This window comes from Schistocerca serialis, chromosome 2 (assembly GCF_023864345.2).
Source record: "Schistocerca serialis cubense isolate TAMUIC-IGC-003099 chromosome 2, iqSchSeri2.2, whole genome shotgun sequence".
NCBI classification, from domain to species: Eukaryota; Metazoa; Arthropoda; class Insecta; order Orthoptera; family Acrididae; genus Schistocerca; species Schistocerca serialis.
Genome location: NC_064639.1, coordinates 729330069 through 729346133, shown reverse-complemented (window position 1 = coordinate 729346133; position 16065 = coordinate 729330069). Strand labels below are relative to the sequence as shown.

At 38.1% G+C, this 16065-nt stretch overlaps 1 protein-coding gene across 1 annotated transcript in view; it reads right to left on the bottom strand.

The window, feature by feature from the left end:
• LOC126456372 (Down syndrome cell adhesion molecule-like protein Dscam2) overlaps positions 1-16065 on the bottom strand; it is a 155194-nt gene that overhangs the window by 80132 nt on the left and 58997 nt on the right. Inside the window, exon 5 of the mRNA XM_050092126.1 lies at positions 10494-10731. Coding sequence (XP_049948083.1) covers positions 10494-10731 — 238 coding nt within the window. The remainder of the gene's footprint in view (positions 1-10493; positions 10732-16065) is intronic.

Below are 16065 nucleotides of genomic sequence, written 5' to 3'. Positions count from 1 at the left end.
TTCAAGGGTTGAGAGAGTATGTGATATTATTTCAGTGATTACAACATTGAATCAATTTACAAAGAGCATGGCAATATGAACCCATTCATCAGTGTGATGTTGCACCACCAGTGGCCTGGATGCAAGCACTGATTCATGTGGGAAGGGTTTCATAGAGCTATTGCATTCTGTCGTGAAGTGAACTGGCTCATACTTGTTGTAATTTCACGTTCATATCCTTGAGACTTTCACTAGGTTGTTGTTGATGTTCAAGCTGGTCCCCCGTCTGTTCTATTGGGGACTGGTCTGAGAATCTTTCTGGGCATATGAGTTCAGCAACATCATACACACAATTCATAGAGACATGTCGTGTGGATGATCATTGCACCACGATACTGTAGCATTGAAGGTAATAGATTAGGAAATAGGACATCTGTGATGTACTTCTGTGCCATCAGATTTCCTCCATCACTACCAGCCATCACCTGAAGTCATAACCAGTGGCTCCCCACATTATTATGTGAGGGGTAACATCGCTGTGCCTTTTCAAAACACTGGGAGAATAGAGCCTCTGCCCAAGACAATTCCGTACTTATTGATGAGATTCATCAAGGATAGTGTAGAACAGTGATTCATTGCTGAACACAGTATGATGCCATTCATCAGCAGTCCATGCATCCAAGTCATGGCACCACTGCAAATGTAGCCATTTGTATTGTGATGTTAATGGCAGTCTATGGATGGGATGCTAACTTCTTCGTCCAACTGCTGCTAGTCTCCAATCAATTGTGCAGTGTGAAACAGAATGTTGTAGGGAGTCCGTTAACTGTTCTTCGATGGCCAATACAGATGTGAAGGGTTTATGATGTGCAGACTATGGTGATCCACCCTCATGGTGGTCGATCGGAACTTTAACAACAAGTATGCTGGTCGTCACATTCCCACGCAGTCCAACAACAGGCCATTATCACATCCAAAAGCCCTATGAATCTGGAAACTACATGATTCCACCAGCAAGTGGAGACCCATGATGCAGTTCCTTCAAAACTCTCTGTCAGCTGCTGATAATGTTGTCTCACACGAGTACAGGGAAACTCCGTATCCTACACAATGACTGATCAACATCTGGAACTTCACATTCCTTATATAGCCTATCACACCTGGTAACAACACCACTAAACATGAACAACACTAATGCAATGTGATGGCTGTTCTACCTGTCACAGAGAATTATTACTGTAATCATTTTTATATCCACCAATGTTGTGTATGTGTACAAATTTTTGTTGACATCTGAGAATGTCTTCTGGGTGGTTACTTTTTTTGTCAGGGAGAGTATGTCCAGAACATCCAGAAGCTGAAGAATGAGATGACAGATATCAGTTTCCTGGGTATCAGGGCACAAGGAAGTTCAATGGACATCACAGTTAAGTGATTATGTGCTCCAGTTCTGATGGCTTAGTGTGCTATCCCTCTGCATGCTGTATCCTCATTGTTGATGTGCAGTGTAATGTATTGGTAGAAATTAAAGTGCCTGGAAGATAGAACATAACTTCTGGTTGGTAAAATCAGCTACTTGACCTTGGTATACTTCCTTCTAGCCACTGAGATTAGGTGATGTCCTTTTCCCTAGCCTTCAGGTAGGGCACAGTCTGACAACACTAGCTTTCTGCTCTTGTGAGAGGACCCTCCACACTATGGTGGTTGTGCCATACAGATTTCAATACGTTACATTTTGATTCAGTGTATTTTATTATTGTTTAATAGGATAGTTCACCCACTGACATGTCTTCTATTTTTTCTATTTTAGTGTACAATGAGGTGAGCGTGATACAGTTTTTAAGTATTTGTGAAATGTCTTTCTCCCTAAACTGCTACGAGAAGGTTTTAGTGTGCTACCTGGGTGGCATACTGTTTTCTAAGTGTCGCCCAGCCACAGTTTCCTGCATTATTTTTAGTTCACTTAAAAATTTATTTTAATACTCAGTTTAACATTGACTATTTTGCATGTGAGAAGTGACAGGATTGCTCAGTTAGTACAGCATTTGCCCAGTAAAAGTGAAGGTTCTGGATTTGAATGCCAATCTGACACTCAGTTTTAATTCTTCAGACCTTACGAGTGTTCTGTTAAGAAGTTTGAAATGTGTTACTGTTTTAACCATACTCCAAATTCATTATGCAACCAATGTGGCACCTTGAACATTATATTTCAATAAATTTGTGCAGTGTGATCTATCTGGTTTAAAATTAATGTGTTCAGCATTCATGCATTTTGAGCTGGAAATTATTGTACCAAAATTACAAGCACAAAATGGAAATAAGCTGTGATGTTATACAGTGGACACAGAGCTGTAATAATGCCAATGTCATTCCCTTTGGCAAATTTGAGAGAAGCACTGTCCATTCGCAAGCACAGAGTTTTTTACCTATTGGCACTACGATGAAGCAATGAGTTGATGTAGTGCATCTATCTAGTGCTGAGTTTCTGGGAGTGCTCTCTGGGATGCAGCCACTTTAATGTTTTAAATCCTCTGAGAAGAGAAAAAGAGCTACATTTGATTTATATTAAAAGGCAGAAATGCATCAATTACATTATTAGTAAAAGCAGGTAATGATATTAGATATTATCTATATCTGGAACATTTGTAAATTGTTTGTTGTTATTTCTTTTAGGTAACCTCATAGTCTAGGCTGTGAAAGTCTACATTTTAGTATCTCATAGTCAACCTCACAACCTGTTTGTAACATAATTAGATTGTCAACCTGTACATATTCTTGAAACTGTTCTGCAGTGAATGTTTAAAAGCCATAGAAAAAATGCTGTCAGATTTTGAAATACATTTTGCAAAGTCACTGCTTTCATTGTTACGCAGTAATATTGTAAAGTCATTTGTTCACTTGCGTATTGAGTGTTGAGGAAGTTAAGGCAAAGTGTGAAATTCTATTAAAGGTTCAGAGTCAAAATACACCCTAAGATTAGACAGTATTTCTCAGCTTCAGTAAACAACAAGCTGAGTTATTTAAGGCTGACAATGAAGGTGGCAGAGATGATCAAAGTAAAGAAAAGAGTGAAATGATATCACGTGTGCTGAAAATGTACCATTCAATGTATGCCTACGTCTTTAAGTAGTGTTGATTGTGATCTCTCTGACTGTTGGACAATGGAATGGAAAGAATATTTCTGTAAGAATGAGTGGTTGATAGTAAAAACCAAGAAAGAGGGTTGTAGAAGTTGTAAGAAATTTGAGTCATTGGGGCAGGAAATAAGTAAAAAAGAAATGAATATTTTCAAACATTAGTCAACAATTTCAACATCATGCTTTGGAGAAGGCAAAACAAACCAGATGACACTTTTCAAAAGAAAATCTTTAAACACAAAGAAAGTTCAGCCCATAAAGCTCTCAGAATACCGCTTAACTTTTTTCCAGAAAAATCAGCACTGCATCTATCAATTTAGTACAGTGATGGCGTTTAGAACACATCTGTTTCCTGTTATCAGTTGTCTAGAAATGAGATTGACAAATACCTTCTTACAATGGGAATTAACTACTTTTAAATGTGTTTAATAAATAATTGTGGGGAATGCACTGAATTTAATGGTGAATAAATTATTATCCCAAAGTAAGCAGTAATATATAGATTGATGGAGCAGATCCCTTTACCTAAATATACAGAATTAAGTTACCATGTACTGCAATTACACAAATTTTATTACCCAGCCAACACACATCTGTGATGAAACTGACAAAAAAAGAACTGTGCAAATAAATTTTTTTAAACATCTGTTGGTGGAAAATTTAGTAACCCTGCCAAAAATGGAAATGGAAGACACAGGTGTATTGATATGTGTAACATCACCTATGTCCAGGAACAGCAATTGCAGTGGAACATGCCTGAAATCACAGCCTGGTCACATAAACTTCCATCGTTGCCAAATATAATGATGCCTGGTGCAGTTTCTTTCCCCGTTTCTTTTATTTGACTCCCCTCCCTATGTAGACTACCACCATTACGACTGTTTACTGTGTGGACAGTGCTACTTAGTCTGGATTTTTGGTTTGCAACATTGCAAGGCTTCATGGAACTTCCATTACTAAACACATGTTTATCAGATAAGTAGTGCTTTTATACAACTTAATCAAGGACTATGTTATATTAATTTATATTGTGGCTCACATGAATAAACCAACAATAACTGTTAACTGTTGACTTTGTGGACTAATAGACAATTTTACTTTACTGTTACAAAAATTAATTGTGCTCACTAGACATTGTTGGCCCCAAGTGAAGGTTTTAACACTGGTGACAAAGCAAGCGCAGTTTTGATTCACCAAGTGCTACCATAAACATCAGATTTCTCCAACTGTGGCTGCGTCGGTTAAACCAACATCAGAACCTGATAATGTTCACCACTACAGAAGTTGCAGGTGCGACCAGTAACCTAGGCATTTCAACCATTTAACACATTTGCTGTGATCACCAGTGCGGGCCGCTAACGCTTTAGGCAGATGCTTGTAAGCACACGTGAGCTGAGAGCTGAAATCATAACCCTGCAAAACCTGTAAGTTCATGTTGTGCAGGTACATAATATTGACAGCAAATATGACGTCTGTGCAAGAGGTGGAGCTAGATATAGAAATACAAGTACGCTTTAGCAGCATGCCAGTCATGTGATAAATGCTGCATGCTGTCTGACACTTATAAGTGTTATATGCTTTTATTGCAAACAGTTCTAACAATGCCTCTGATTTTTTTATTTTATTTCAAACTGGAAAGAAAATGCAATTCAAACAAGTTATACATCTGCTCCATCAGGAAAGAATTAGAGTCTGAAAACACCAAAAGATTTATCAAATGGAGGAAAAGAAACAGGACTCATCAGCAATGTGGTCCTATGGAAACCCTACAAACACTTTATAAATCAAACATGAACAGATCTGCCTCTGAAGATACAACATCCCATTGCATTACAGATGTGTAATTGTGCAGCAGTTCAAACAGAATCCAAGTTTGTTTGGACACATTATGCACACACATGATGTATCCATATGCTTGCCCCGTTCTGTACACATTGTGCACCGCTTCCTCATAACCTGCTTCTTTCCTTCAGTTGCATCCCGCTTTCGAATGACGTGCGTGTCTACGATATTTATAACACACACCTTTTGTAATGTCCATTGGTGGAAGTACTCCCTTTACTATTTCTATTCTATAATAATACAATGTCATTTTATACCCTGAGAGTATTTATTATATAGGTAATGTGATTTGAACATTAGCATGTCAACTACATGGAAGAATAGTTCCTTTGGCCAGCAGATAGTCTTTTGTTCACATAAATAATACGACAACATCTGGTCCTGCCTATCGGTCCCAGAGATACAACTATTATATTTGATAACTGGCAGTGGTTTCGAGACTATTTTCTGGCATGCATTCAGCATATGTCCCATTGTATTAGGATATTCTGTGAAAATATAGGAGACCTCTCATCTATCCTTCCATTTGCCGATCATTACGCCGTCCAAATATCGTGCAATAGTGTCTCCTTTCCCCAGTTTTGCACAAATCACATCTTTAGGGGTATTTCTCCTATTTAGCCTTAGTGTTCTGGTGCAATGTGTTTTTGCATTCAACAGGGATTTAGGTAAAGCAAAGCTGTTGTAAAAATTTTACATGTAAACATGATGGCCAACATGCAGCTTCTTTTCCAACAAATGTAAACTATCTTTTCAGCATGCCTTTCTCCTCCCATATCACTATGCATCCCCGTGTGCACCGTGCATTTATTTACGAAACTGTCTGGATTATTTAGCATGTACAATTTGATGTCATATTTATTCCTTTTGTTCTTTATATATTGTCTAAATGACAGTCATCCCCTCCAAAGAATCATTCATTCATCTAAAGGTATATCCCTACTTGGATAACACACCTGACACATTCTGTTGTTAAACTAATTCAATATAGGGCGTACTTTATACAGTCAATCATCTGGTTTCACGTCTCCTGACTCGGGATTTTTCGTAAAATGCAGTGAGCGTAAGATGAGCAAATATCTGTCCCATACTCATTGCTGTTCCTCTATTTTTGAACAGTGGGTATTTCTTCCAGTAGTCTTGTAATCGGGAATATTTGACATTACTCGTATGTAACGAAATACCCAGGAAGACTAGTATTTCTTCTATACTTACAGATACTAATCCTAGAGCACTCTTTCATATTTCCGCTTGCAAATATATTGCCTGCATTTCTGTTCATTTCATCAACTACGAGCTGCAGTATGTCATCTGTAACCAGTAGCCAAAAGAAACGCATTGGTGTATTGCCAGCAGGATTTATCTGCAACATTTTGCTTTTGTAAATGTATGATACTGCATCCCATGTGGTCCTTCATGCCAAGTCAAACCTGGTTTGCTTGCTTCTGTGAGTGTGGGTTCTTTATTGTTGATGATTTCCTCGTCATTGTTGTCCAATTCTGAACTGTTGTAAAACGTATTCATTGTTCATTCTTCCTACTCTTTTTTGGGTTAGAAGGCCCCAGTGTTGGTTGATTCGACACCATAGCTAACAATGCACAGCACAGAAGACTAAAGACGAAAACACACAACTGCAGACAGGAAAACATTACATGGTATTTCATTGATTGCTTGTACTAACACGAATGCACAGCTGAATAAACTAAACTGAGTACTCGGCTAGTGAATACCCCGCTTATAAGGATTACCCACACTGGCTTGTTGATCACGGAAAAGCTTATGAGCATCAGCTGCACTGGCTTGTTGATTGCGGAAATGCTTAGAAGCGTCAGTCGCAGCGAACGTGTTAATAAGACTCAAGAGGATAAGGAAGTATGCCAAAAAAACACCATGCTACCATTTCAGGCAAATGATATTAAATGTCAGTATAACCTAAGGGCCCTTTTGTTGTCTATGAATCCTCAGCTAAATTACTTGATTCATGTTAGCGTCATTGTTACTGTTGTCTGCGATATTCTCTTTATTATGTGATCATTTTTCCAACAAGATGCATGTGATAGTGACAAGACTAAAATTCTTACAACATTGCAAGGCAGATGCTGTAAGTTATGCATCTTGAGTTGCAGATTTTCAGGGGTGGCATTGAGAATGTAAATTCATATGTGGGTGTTGTAAATCATAAGCAGAAAGCTTAATACATAATGTAGTGATTCACATTGCCTCAGATAAGGAGGTCCATGCATAAGCCTTAAGACAGTCTGATCACTCCCTGGCTGAAGTATTGTGAAGTGCACATGCATTTTCAGTAGACTTGGACACTTCGCATTTGACTCATAGCCATGGTGGTATAGTCCACCAGGTTTAAGTAACAGACTCAAAAGTAATAAACAAGTTCCATTCAGTAGTAGTGTTCTCCACAGTTGCGGGCTAGTACCAGTCATTGTTTGTGGTGATGAACTTGGTTTCATAGTCTCTCAGACTGTTTTTCTTTGTGTTCCAGATGTCAGTGTCATCATCATGAGGACAAAGTGTTATAAGGGCCGACACAGAGGTTACATTGCGGAAGTACGTTGTAGGGCAGAGAGCAGCAGGCAGCAGATTCAAATTAATAACATTTCAAGCAGTGGTCAGATTCTAACACCATATAAAATTTTGTCACAGGCAACAGTGCAAGGCGGCCTAGTGATTTTCTTTTCAATTCTCACACACTAGTCTCGGTTATAAACCAGTGTGTGTACTTTAGAGTGTGTGCCCCCTCATTTGGTGAAGTGCAGTCAGAATGGTGGGCATATGGCCACACTTTTTTTAAGGGAAACTGACAGTCACTTATAATCAGGTGTTCTGGCCATTATCATTTTTGGTTGTGGCAGATCTATCAGACAAGAATATATTTGGCCCCAATGCATTTCTCACTTTGAGATTTTCATTACTTTATGAAATGCACTCCTCGACCCATTCAGAACTCTCTGTTGCTATGTTTATACTTAGAACTCAGTTTGCACAACCATTTAAACCTGGTGTGGGGAAAGTGGTTTAATTTTCAAGTCCACATTGCCTTAAAGCCGAAGGTGAATTCGATATTATGCAAAACGTGCTTGATTCCATTGGCCATTTAGGCTGAGGTTAAGACTGAACTAGATAGGCTAGAACAACAATACATTTTATCTCCCATTTCCTAGAGTCCATGGGCTTTGTTATTAGTGGTGGTCAGAAAATCCGGGGGCTTTCTCCACTTGTGTGAAGACTCGAGGCAAACCATTAATGCTTGAGCGGGCACTGATTCTTATCCCTTGCCTCATCCAAATGAACTGTTTTCTGAACTTTCAGAAGGTAAACAACGATTGATATAATGGAGACATATTTTCTATTGCCATATCACAATGAATCAGTAAGATATTAGTCTCCAGTTTGGACTGTATCAATATGATAAATTTTTGGAGTAAGTAGAATCCCCACCATATTCCAGAGGCTTTTTGAACAAGCTACAGGGCACTCTGTGACTGGTTTTCATGGTCCTAGCACAGAAAGGGCTTAAATGTAACATTTCCAAGTGCACCTTCTTTCAATAAGCAGTCATTTATTTAGGTTATATCCGCAGTGAAGACTGCTTTCAGCCCAGCATAGAATACACTCAGAACATGCCTGTGGTTAAATCCAATAAGAACATTCAAGTATTTCTAGAAAAAGTGAATTATTATGTGTGATTTATTCACCACACTGCTTCCACAGCCCACCTGTTAAATAAACTTTCTTTTTCAGTGGTCCATAGAGTGCCATTGGGCTTTCCAGACATTAAAATTAGCCCTCCGATCAGCAATCTATTTCATGACTTACCAACTCCATCTGCCACTGCTATTGGTAACATATGTTTCCCAGCATGGTGTCGGGGCTGTTCTCTCTCAGTTGGAGGATGGTACAGTGAGACCAACCATGTTTATGTTAAAGAACCTTAGTTCTGCACAGGTACATTATTCTCACATTGCAAAGGAAGTACTGGGTATCATCTTCGGTGTCCATAAATTTCACTTACTTGATCATAAACTACTCGTGTCACTTTCTGACTGAGACTGAAGTTCAGTTTGCCAGTTTGTATAGTGCATGACAGCTGTCAATGGGGGCTCTATTTGACAAATTCCTGTATTCCGTTAACCTACACACTTTCAACTCAGCATGGACGACAACCTAGTGCAACTACTCAGTGAGTTCCCTATAGTTTCCTAGAATATTGTTTCAGTGTTTAGGTGTCACCCACTTCTTTAACAGGTTCTGCAATATATCTCATCAGGTTGACCTTCCAAGATCTCCAGTGCAGATCCGATGTGTCTTTCCCTGATTCTTTCATCAGCAATGCGTAATGGGTTCTTCACTACAGCCTGCTCAATAATCTATCTTCAAACGAGATGCGGGCATTATTTTGTAGTTAGTTTACATTGAGTTCCACATCACATCTATAGTTCTAAATTTGTACTTATCTAATTTTTGGGTTGTTGGTCTCGTTGTCTCCATGGAGTATGCTGCTGGTCCCAAGTCATTTCCCTTGCACCAAGAAATAGTGAATGGTCAGAGAGTTGTTAGTCAGGTAATTTTTAAAGTTATTCCAATAAATGCATTTTCCGAGCTTTGAAATAGGTGTATTCTTCAGCATTTCCACACTCATCACCAATAACATATAACACTTCTGCCTTCAGCAGTTCTAAAAAATAATATTGAGTCCCTTTGCAACTACTCTGTTGCCAAGAGCATCTATTCCCTGATGTTCCTTACAGAAGATAATGACTGTTGTTGGGTGGTGATACCATTCTCCCTCCAACGTCTGGTCCTTCTGCTCATGCAGCAGTTCGATTGGGGATTTCTTAGATGAAGTACCTGGCATGCCACTAAATCTGCTGTCCTTTAGGGACAATTAGGTTTTAGATTGTTCAGCAATGTACTGTTTGCCAGGCGCACCAACCAGACCCACCGGAGTAACTGAGTATATAACACTGTTCACTAAATAGAGGAGGTGCTGAGCAGCAGAGCTGCATATATAAAAGGTAATCTACTGCTTTTGAGTAAAATCTTTTGTCTTCCATTTCAAGCTCATAAACACACACACACACACACACACACACACACACACACACACACGTGTGCACCCTTCTCCCCCCTCTTTGTGTTTGGTAGGAATTGATCTAGCATTACATAAAAAGTTACATGAAAATTTGCTGACTGAGGTTGTAAAGTACAAAGTCAATAATTATGTAGTGGACGTAATTTTCTCCACAGAAACTAAAACAATATTTAACCCACTGTAGTTTTCATTGCATTAAGTCAATTAATGTTTTATCAAACCCTCCTCTTGATCTTGCTGCAATTTTACAGTTTCCAATGCGCAAGCATCAATAAAATTACACACAATTACAGTATATGTACACAAATATCTGAATTATACATCATACTTTTAACTTTGTGTACTTTTAGCTAAAATAACAACAAATTTAACAGCTTAGGGATGTCAAACTAATTATTATGTGGGAAGATAATCTGAACTCTTACCATCTTCATCAGTTGACACAATGATGTTATGACTGTGTGGTCCAGTTCCTGCTCTGTTATAAGCTTGTACCGTGATGCTGTATTCTGTGAATTTGAGCAAATTTGTGAGTTTTGTATGTAGGTCCATCCCTGGAATTACTTCAAATGTCTTGTAATGCACTGATTCTGTTGAGTTTCTCACACAGTAACCTATGTAATATCCAATAATTTCTCCATTGTGAAGGTGAGGTTCTGGTGGCTGAAATTAAGAATAGTACAACCTCTTATAATCTAGAAAACGTGCTTATGATCTCACCAAAAGTTAAGCTTCAAAAGACAATTAGAACTCAATGAACAATTATAATACTTCATTTGCTGCAGAATTTTTGATTTGTTCTCATACTTACTCTGAGGAGCACTACATGTGAGCAGTTTGTGGTACAATAATTTAATAACTATTACTATCAATAGTGTGAGATAATGAGAGCTGAACAAAAGTTTTGTTAAGTAAGGACACAGACAGTAATAAATATTACTGATTCAGCAAGCTAATAAACAGGGAGAAAAATCACACAAAATTATCATTTTTAACAATCATTTGCAAATGCAGAAAAACATGGACAAAATTTTAACTTGATCTAATGAATAGCATCTCCCTTCACATCTGAATAAATGCAACATAGCAACTACAAAAGAAAATAAAGATTCAGTTACAAGGTTAGTGGTGATCTTTTGGAGCCAATCACAACCAGTAAATACACTCTAGATGGAAAAAAAGAAAACAAAAAAACGATATGCCATGTTGGAATTATCTGAATGGGATGGAAATTGATAGATGTGATGTACATGAACTGACAAACAAATGATTGCAATTTCAGAAAAATTGGTTGATTTATTCAAGAGAAAGAGCTTGACAAATTGAGCAAGGCAGTAGTGCACTGGTCCACTTCCTGAGGGATATCATGCCAAATTCTATCCCATTGGCCTGTTAGATCATCAAAATCCTGAGGGGGTTGGAGGGTCCTGCCCATAATACTACAAAAATTCTCAAATGGGGAGGAATCCAGTGACCTTCCTGGCCAAGGCAGCATATGGCAAGCATGAAGGCAAGTAGTAGAAACTCTTGATTTGTGCAGATGGACATTATCTTGCTGAAATATAAGCACAGGATGGCTTGCAATGAAGGGCACCAAAATGGAACATAGAATATCATCGACATACTTGGAGCTGTAAGGGTGCCATGGATGTGTACCAAATGGGGCCTGCTTTGAAAAGAAACAGTATTGTAGAACATCACTACTGGTTGTCGGACTGTATGGTGGGTGACAGCCACATTGGTATCCCACAGCTTATCAAGGCATCTCTAGACACATTTTCAGCCCGCTATCTCATTGAATGGAGGAGAAGTATCTTCATTGGCGAGTCCCACTTTGAACTCAGCCCTGACGACCAGCGAAGACATGTCTGGAGACGGCTCAATCAGTAGTGGGATTCCAACCTGACTGTCGCCCATTACATGGCTACACAACTGGGAGTGATGGTCTAGGATGCCATTTCCTTTTGTAGCAGGACCCCTTTGGTAGTCATCCACAGTACCCTTACAGCACAGTGGGGCATCAACGGTTTTCTGTGCCCTGTTTTGCTGCCAATCAGGCATGCCATCCTGGGCTTACATGTCAGTGAGATAATGCCCAACCACACATGGCAATAGTTTCTGCTGCTTGTCTTAATGCTCGCCAAACCCTACCTTGACCAACCAGGTCACCAGGTATCTCGCCAGCTGAGAATGTTTGGAGCATTATGGGCAGGGCCCTCCAACCAGCTTAAGATTTCACTGCTCCAAAGTGATAATTGGACAGAGATTGTCACAGTATTCCTCCAGAGGACAGCAAGCAACACTTATCAGTCAGTGCCAAGTGAAATTCCTCCTTTCATAAGAAGCAGAGATGGACCAATGTGTTATTGGCCTTTTCAATTTTTGATTCTTTTTCCCTTGAATAAATCATCCAATTTTTCTGAAATTTTAATCATTTGTTTGTCTGTACATGTATATCACATCTATCAATTTCTTTTCAATTTGGATAGTTCTGTAATTCCTTTGTGGTGCATCCTTTTTTCCCCCTTAAGAGTGTATGTAAGGTTAATACTAAGCAGTGATATGGAATGGGAGGAATATGTTAAATCTATAGTAGGAAAGGTGATTGAAAGGTTTAAGTTTATTGGAAGGGTTCTGGGAAAGTGCAATAAATATGTTAAGTAAAGAATCTGCGTACATTACTCTAACATGAACTGACTACAGTACTATCAGAGTCTTCCAACATAGCTGATCCAGAGGCTATTTAGATTGTAGATGGACATAATGAAAATTATTTTTATGGGTTATTGTGTGTTTCAGTATTAAATTTTTAAGCTTATTAATTTTGCATTGAAAGATTTTCAAATTCTAGAGTACTGCTCTAGATTAGGGGGCCTGTACCAAATAGACATGATAGTAGACATGAAACAATTCACAGGCACATTTCTAGGATCATAACAGCTTTGTATAGCCCATATGAATGTGTAAGAGTCTTAAATAGGAATATCTCAAAGAAAGATGACTTTGTTCTAGCAAAAACCTGTTGTAAAAATTTAGAGAAGTGGTTTTGGATGAAGACAGTGTAACAGTGCTGCTGCATCCAACGTATATCTCATGTAGGATTCATGAAAATAGGGTAAGGAAGTTTAATATGTGCACAGAGACATATACAGTTTTTTAATCACATGCTCAATAAACAAATGGTATGGGACAGGAAACAACTAACACTGGTATGAAAAACCCACGACATTCTCTATGCAGTGGCCTTTGGAATATACATGTCAATGTATATATGATCTCCTTAGTTCCAAGATTTCTAATTAGAATTTGTGTCAAGATGGTTTGCAGTCAGAAACACAGGTCCATCTTACAAACTTACTATGTTGATCTGTCAACAATTGTTTAATAGATCAGAACATATCAGAAATAATGATGGACATTGTAATGAAATGCCGGCCGCGGTGGCCGTGCGGTTCTGGGCGCTCAGTCCGGAACCGCGTGACTGCTACGGTCGCAGGTTCGAATCCTGCCTCGGGCATGGATGTGTGTGATGTCCTTAGGTTAGTTAGGTTTAAGTAGTTCTAAGTCCTAGGGGACTGATGACCACAGATGTTAAGTCCCATAGTGCTCAGAGCCATTTGAACCATTTTTTTGTAATGAAATGTGTACTGATTTGGCATAGAGACAAAGAGGCATTGTGCATCTGAGTCTTCCCCCGGAAGTTCAGCCAACGATAATAAAGAGGACAAAAATATGGAAGCCACTTTAGAGCTCATAGGAGGGTATTATGTAGGCTACTATTATTAATCATTTCCTTTTCAGCAGGGGCTGAGGGGAAAATGAGTGATCATACGCCTCTCTGTGAGCCCTAATTTTCCTTGTTTTGTCCTAATGGCCCTTAAGTCAGAAGAGTATAGAAGGCACTAGAGTCATTCTACAGTCTAGCATAAACATTGGTACTCTAAACTTCCTCAACAGCATTTCACAAAAATATCATCCTCTTTTCTACCTCCTCTGTAAGGTCACTGAACATCCATGTATTAATCAAATTGACTGTTACTGTATTTAGGAGTGCAAAACAGATCTAGCAGCACATCATAGACACAATACATCACCATTAGATTTTAAAAAGCTTTTATTTAACATTCTTTCATTATTTTCAACTTTACGTTTTTTCAATTGTTAAATTCTGCATTAAGTAAAATGCTACCTGGCAACTTCTTGTTTCATAATTTTCCCTGTAGTTCATTTTATCCTACTACTTTTCATTCTCTTTGTTTTCTCAATATCAAATTCCAGTTTCTTCTCTCTTATTGTACCAAACTATGTCTGTTATTTCGTGATTCGTATTTTGTAATCTATTCATTCTCACTGTGAAGTTTGTGGTCATGTACATGAGAGGTAGTTACATAATTTTACTCATCCACATGAAAAAATACAGCTATGTAATTAAGCTTTTGTGTGTTTGCTGATACATGTCAGCAGTCCTGGCACACACTGAAATACCTGTCACTGTAGGCCCTACTGAAGCACACCAATAAAAGAGTTGAAACAAAACTGCACAGCCTGTTGATAAAATGGCATATCATATGGTAAATCATTCTTTGGAGGTGGAATAAAGAAGATTCAGCAAATCCTGTTGTTCTCAGTGACTATTTCGTTAGTAAACTGAATAGAGAATTGAAGGTCTACTGTGAGAAAGAAAAAATCACTTTCAGAATTCTCCTCCTTGGTAATGTTCCCACCTACCCACTTTTCATTATTGATTCAAGTAAAAACATTGTAGTCCTGCTTCTGCCACTAAATACTACATCTATCCTGCAGCACATAGCCGGGTAGTTATTTCTACATTCAAGGCATACTATCTGCATAAAACATACTCCATTCTCATAAAAGAATGTGATTCAAATAACAAACTTGCCATCAAGAATTTCTGGTGACAGTTTAATATTCAGATAGTGGTTGATGTTATGTAGCTCCTAAAAGTGTGAATGGTTTAGGGAGGAAACTATGGCCTGATGCTGTGTCAGTGCTAGAAGATGAAATCAAATCTTCATTTCAATGAGATAAATTGTGGACATTCCATGCCAAATTGGATTCACTAATGTTGATGAAGAGGATGTTTGTCACCTCCTAAGCTCTAATTCTGAGGATCTGAGCAATGAGATTTGCATATAAAGAAATTTGTAATGGCTAATGAACTGACTATAGCATCATCAGATTCTTCCAATGTAGGTGATCCGGAGGCTCTTTAGTTTGTAGATGGAAAATTATTTTAGGGTATTATTGTGTTTTTCAGTGTTAAATTTTCACGTTTATTAATCTTACATTAAAAATCATTTCAGAAGGACAATAATGGTTACTTTTGGTAAAAATATTAAGAAACTCTGCAATTTTAAACTTAATATATCAGTAAATGAAGACCTAACTCCACATCTTACATAAAAAATTACTCTCAGTTACATGAATTTGGTATGCATAGTGATTCTGCCAAACATATCTTATACCGATACAATGAGATTTATCTGTACCTGAAAACAAACAGAAATTAATTATGCACTTTTATATTTTTTTGAGGTGATAATTAAAACTTTATGACCACCCCTTGCAGTTGTACCGGTACAACTGTGGTGAGTCAGGAGCTTTGTATCTATCTTGTCTATGACAGTGAGTTCACTATTCTGTTCATAATAGTTCACTTACATTCCTTTTTTGTTAATTACTAAAACTAATGCTACATTACCCCTCTTTGATTTTGTGTTGATAAGCTTGGACTCGTGTAAAGAGAAATCCTTTTCTTACTTCCATCACACTTCATTAATTTCCACAGTACCTACCCTTGACCTCTCTACTTCTTTTTACAAGTTCATTAACATATTACAGAGTAAGGTTACACAATTGTAAGATATTGACTTGTATTTGGAAAATTAGCAACTCAAATCCTTGTCCAGCCATCTAGATTTAGGTTTTCTGTGATTTCCCTAAATCTCTTAGGGGCAGAATGTTCCATTTGGAAGT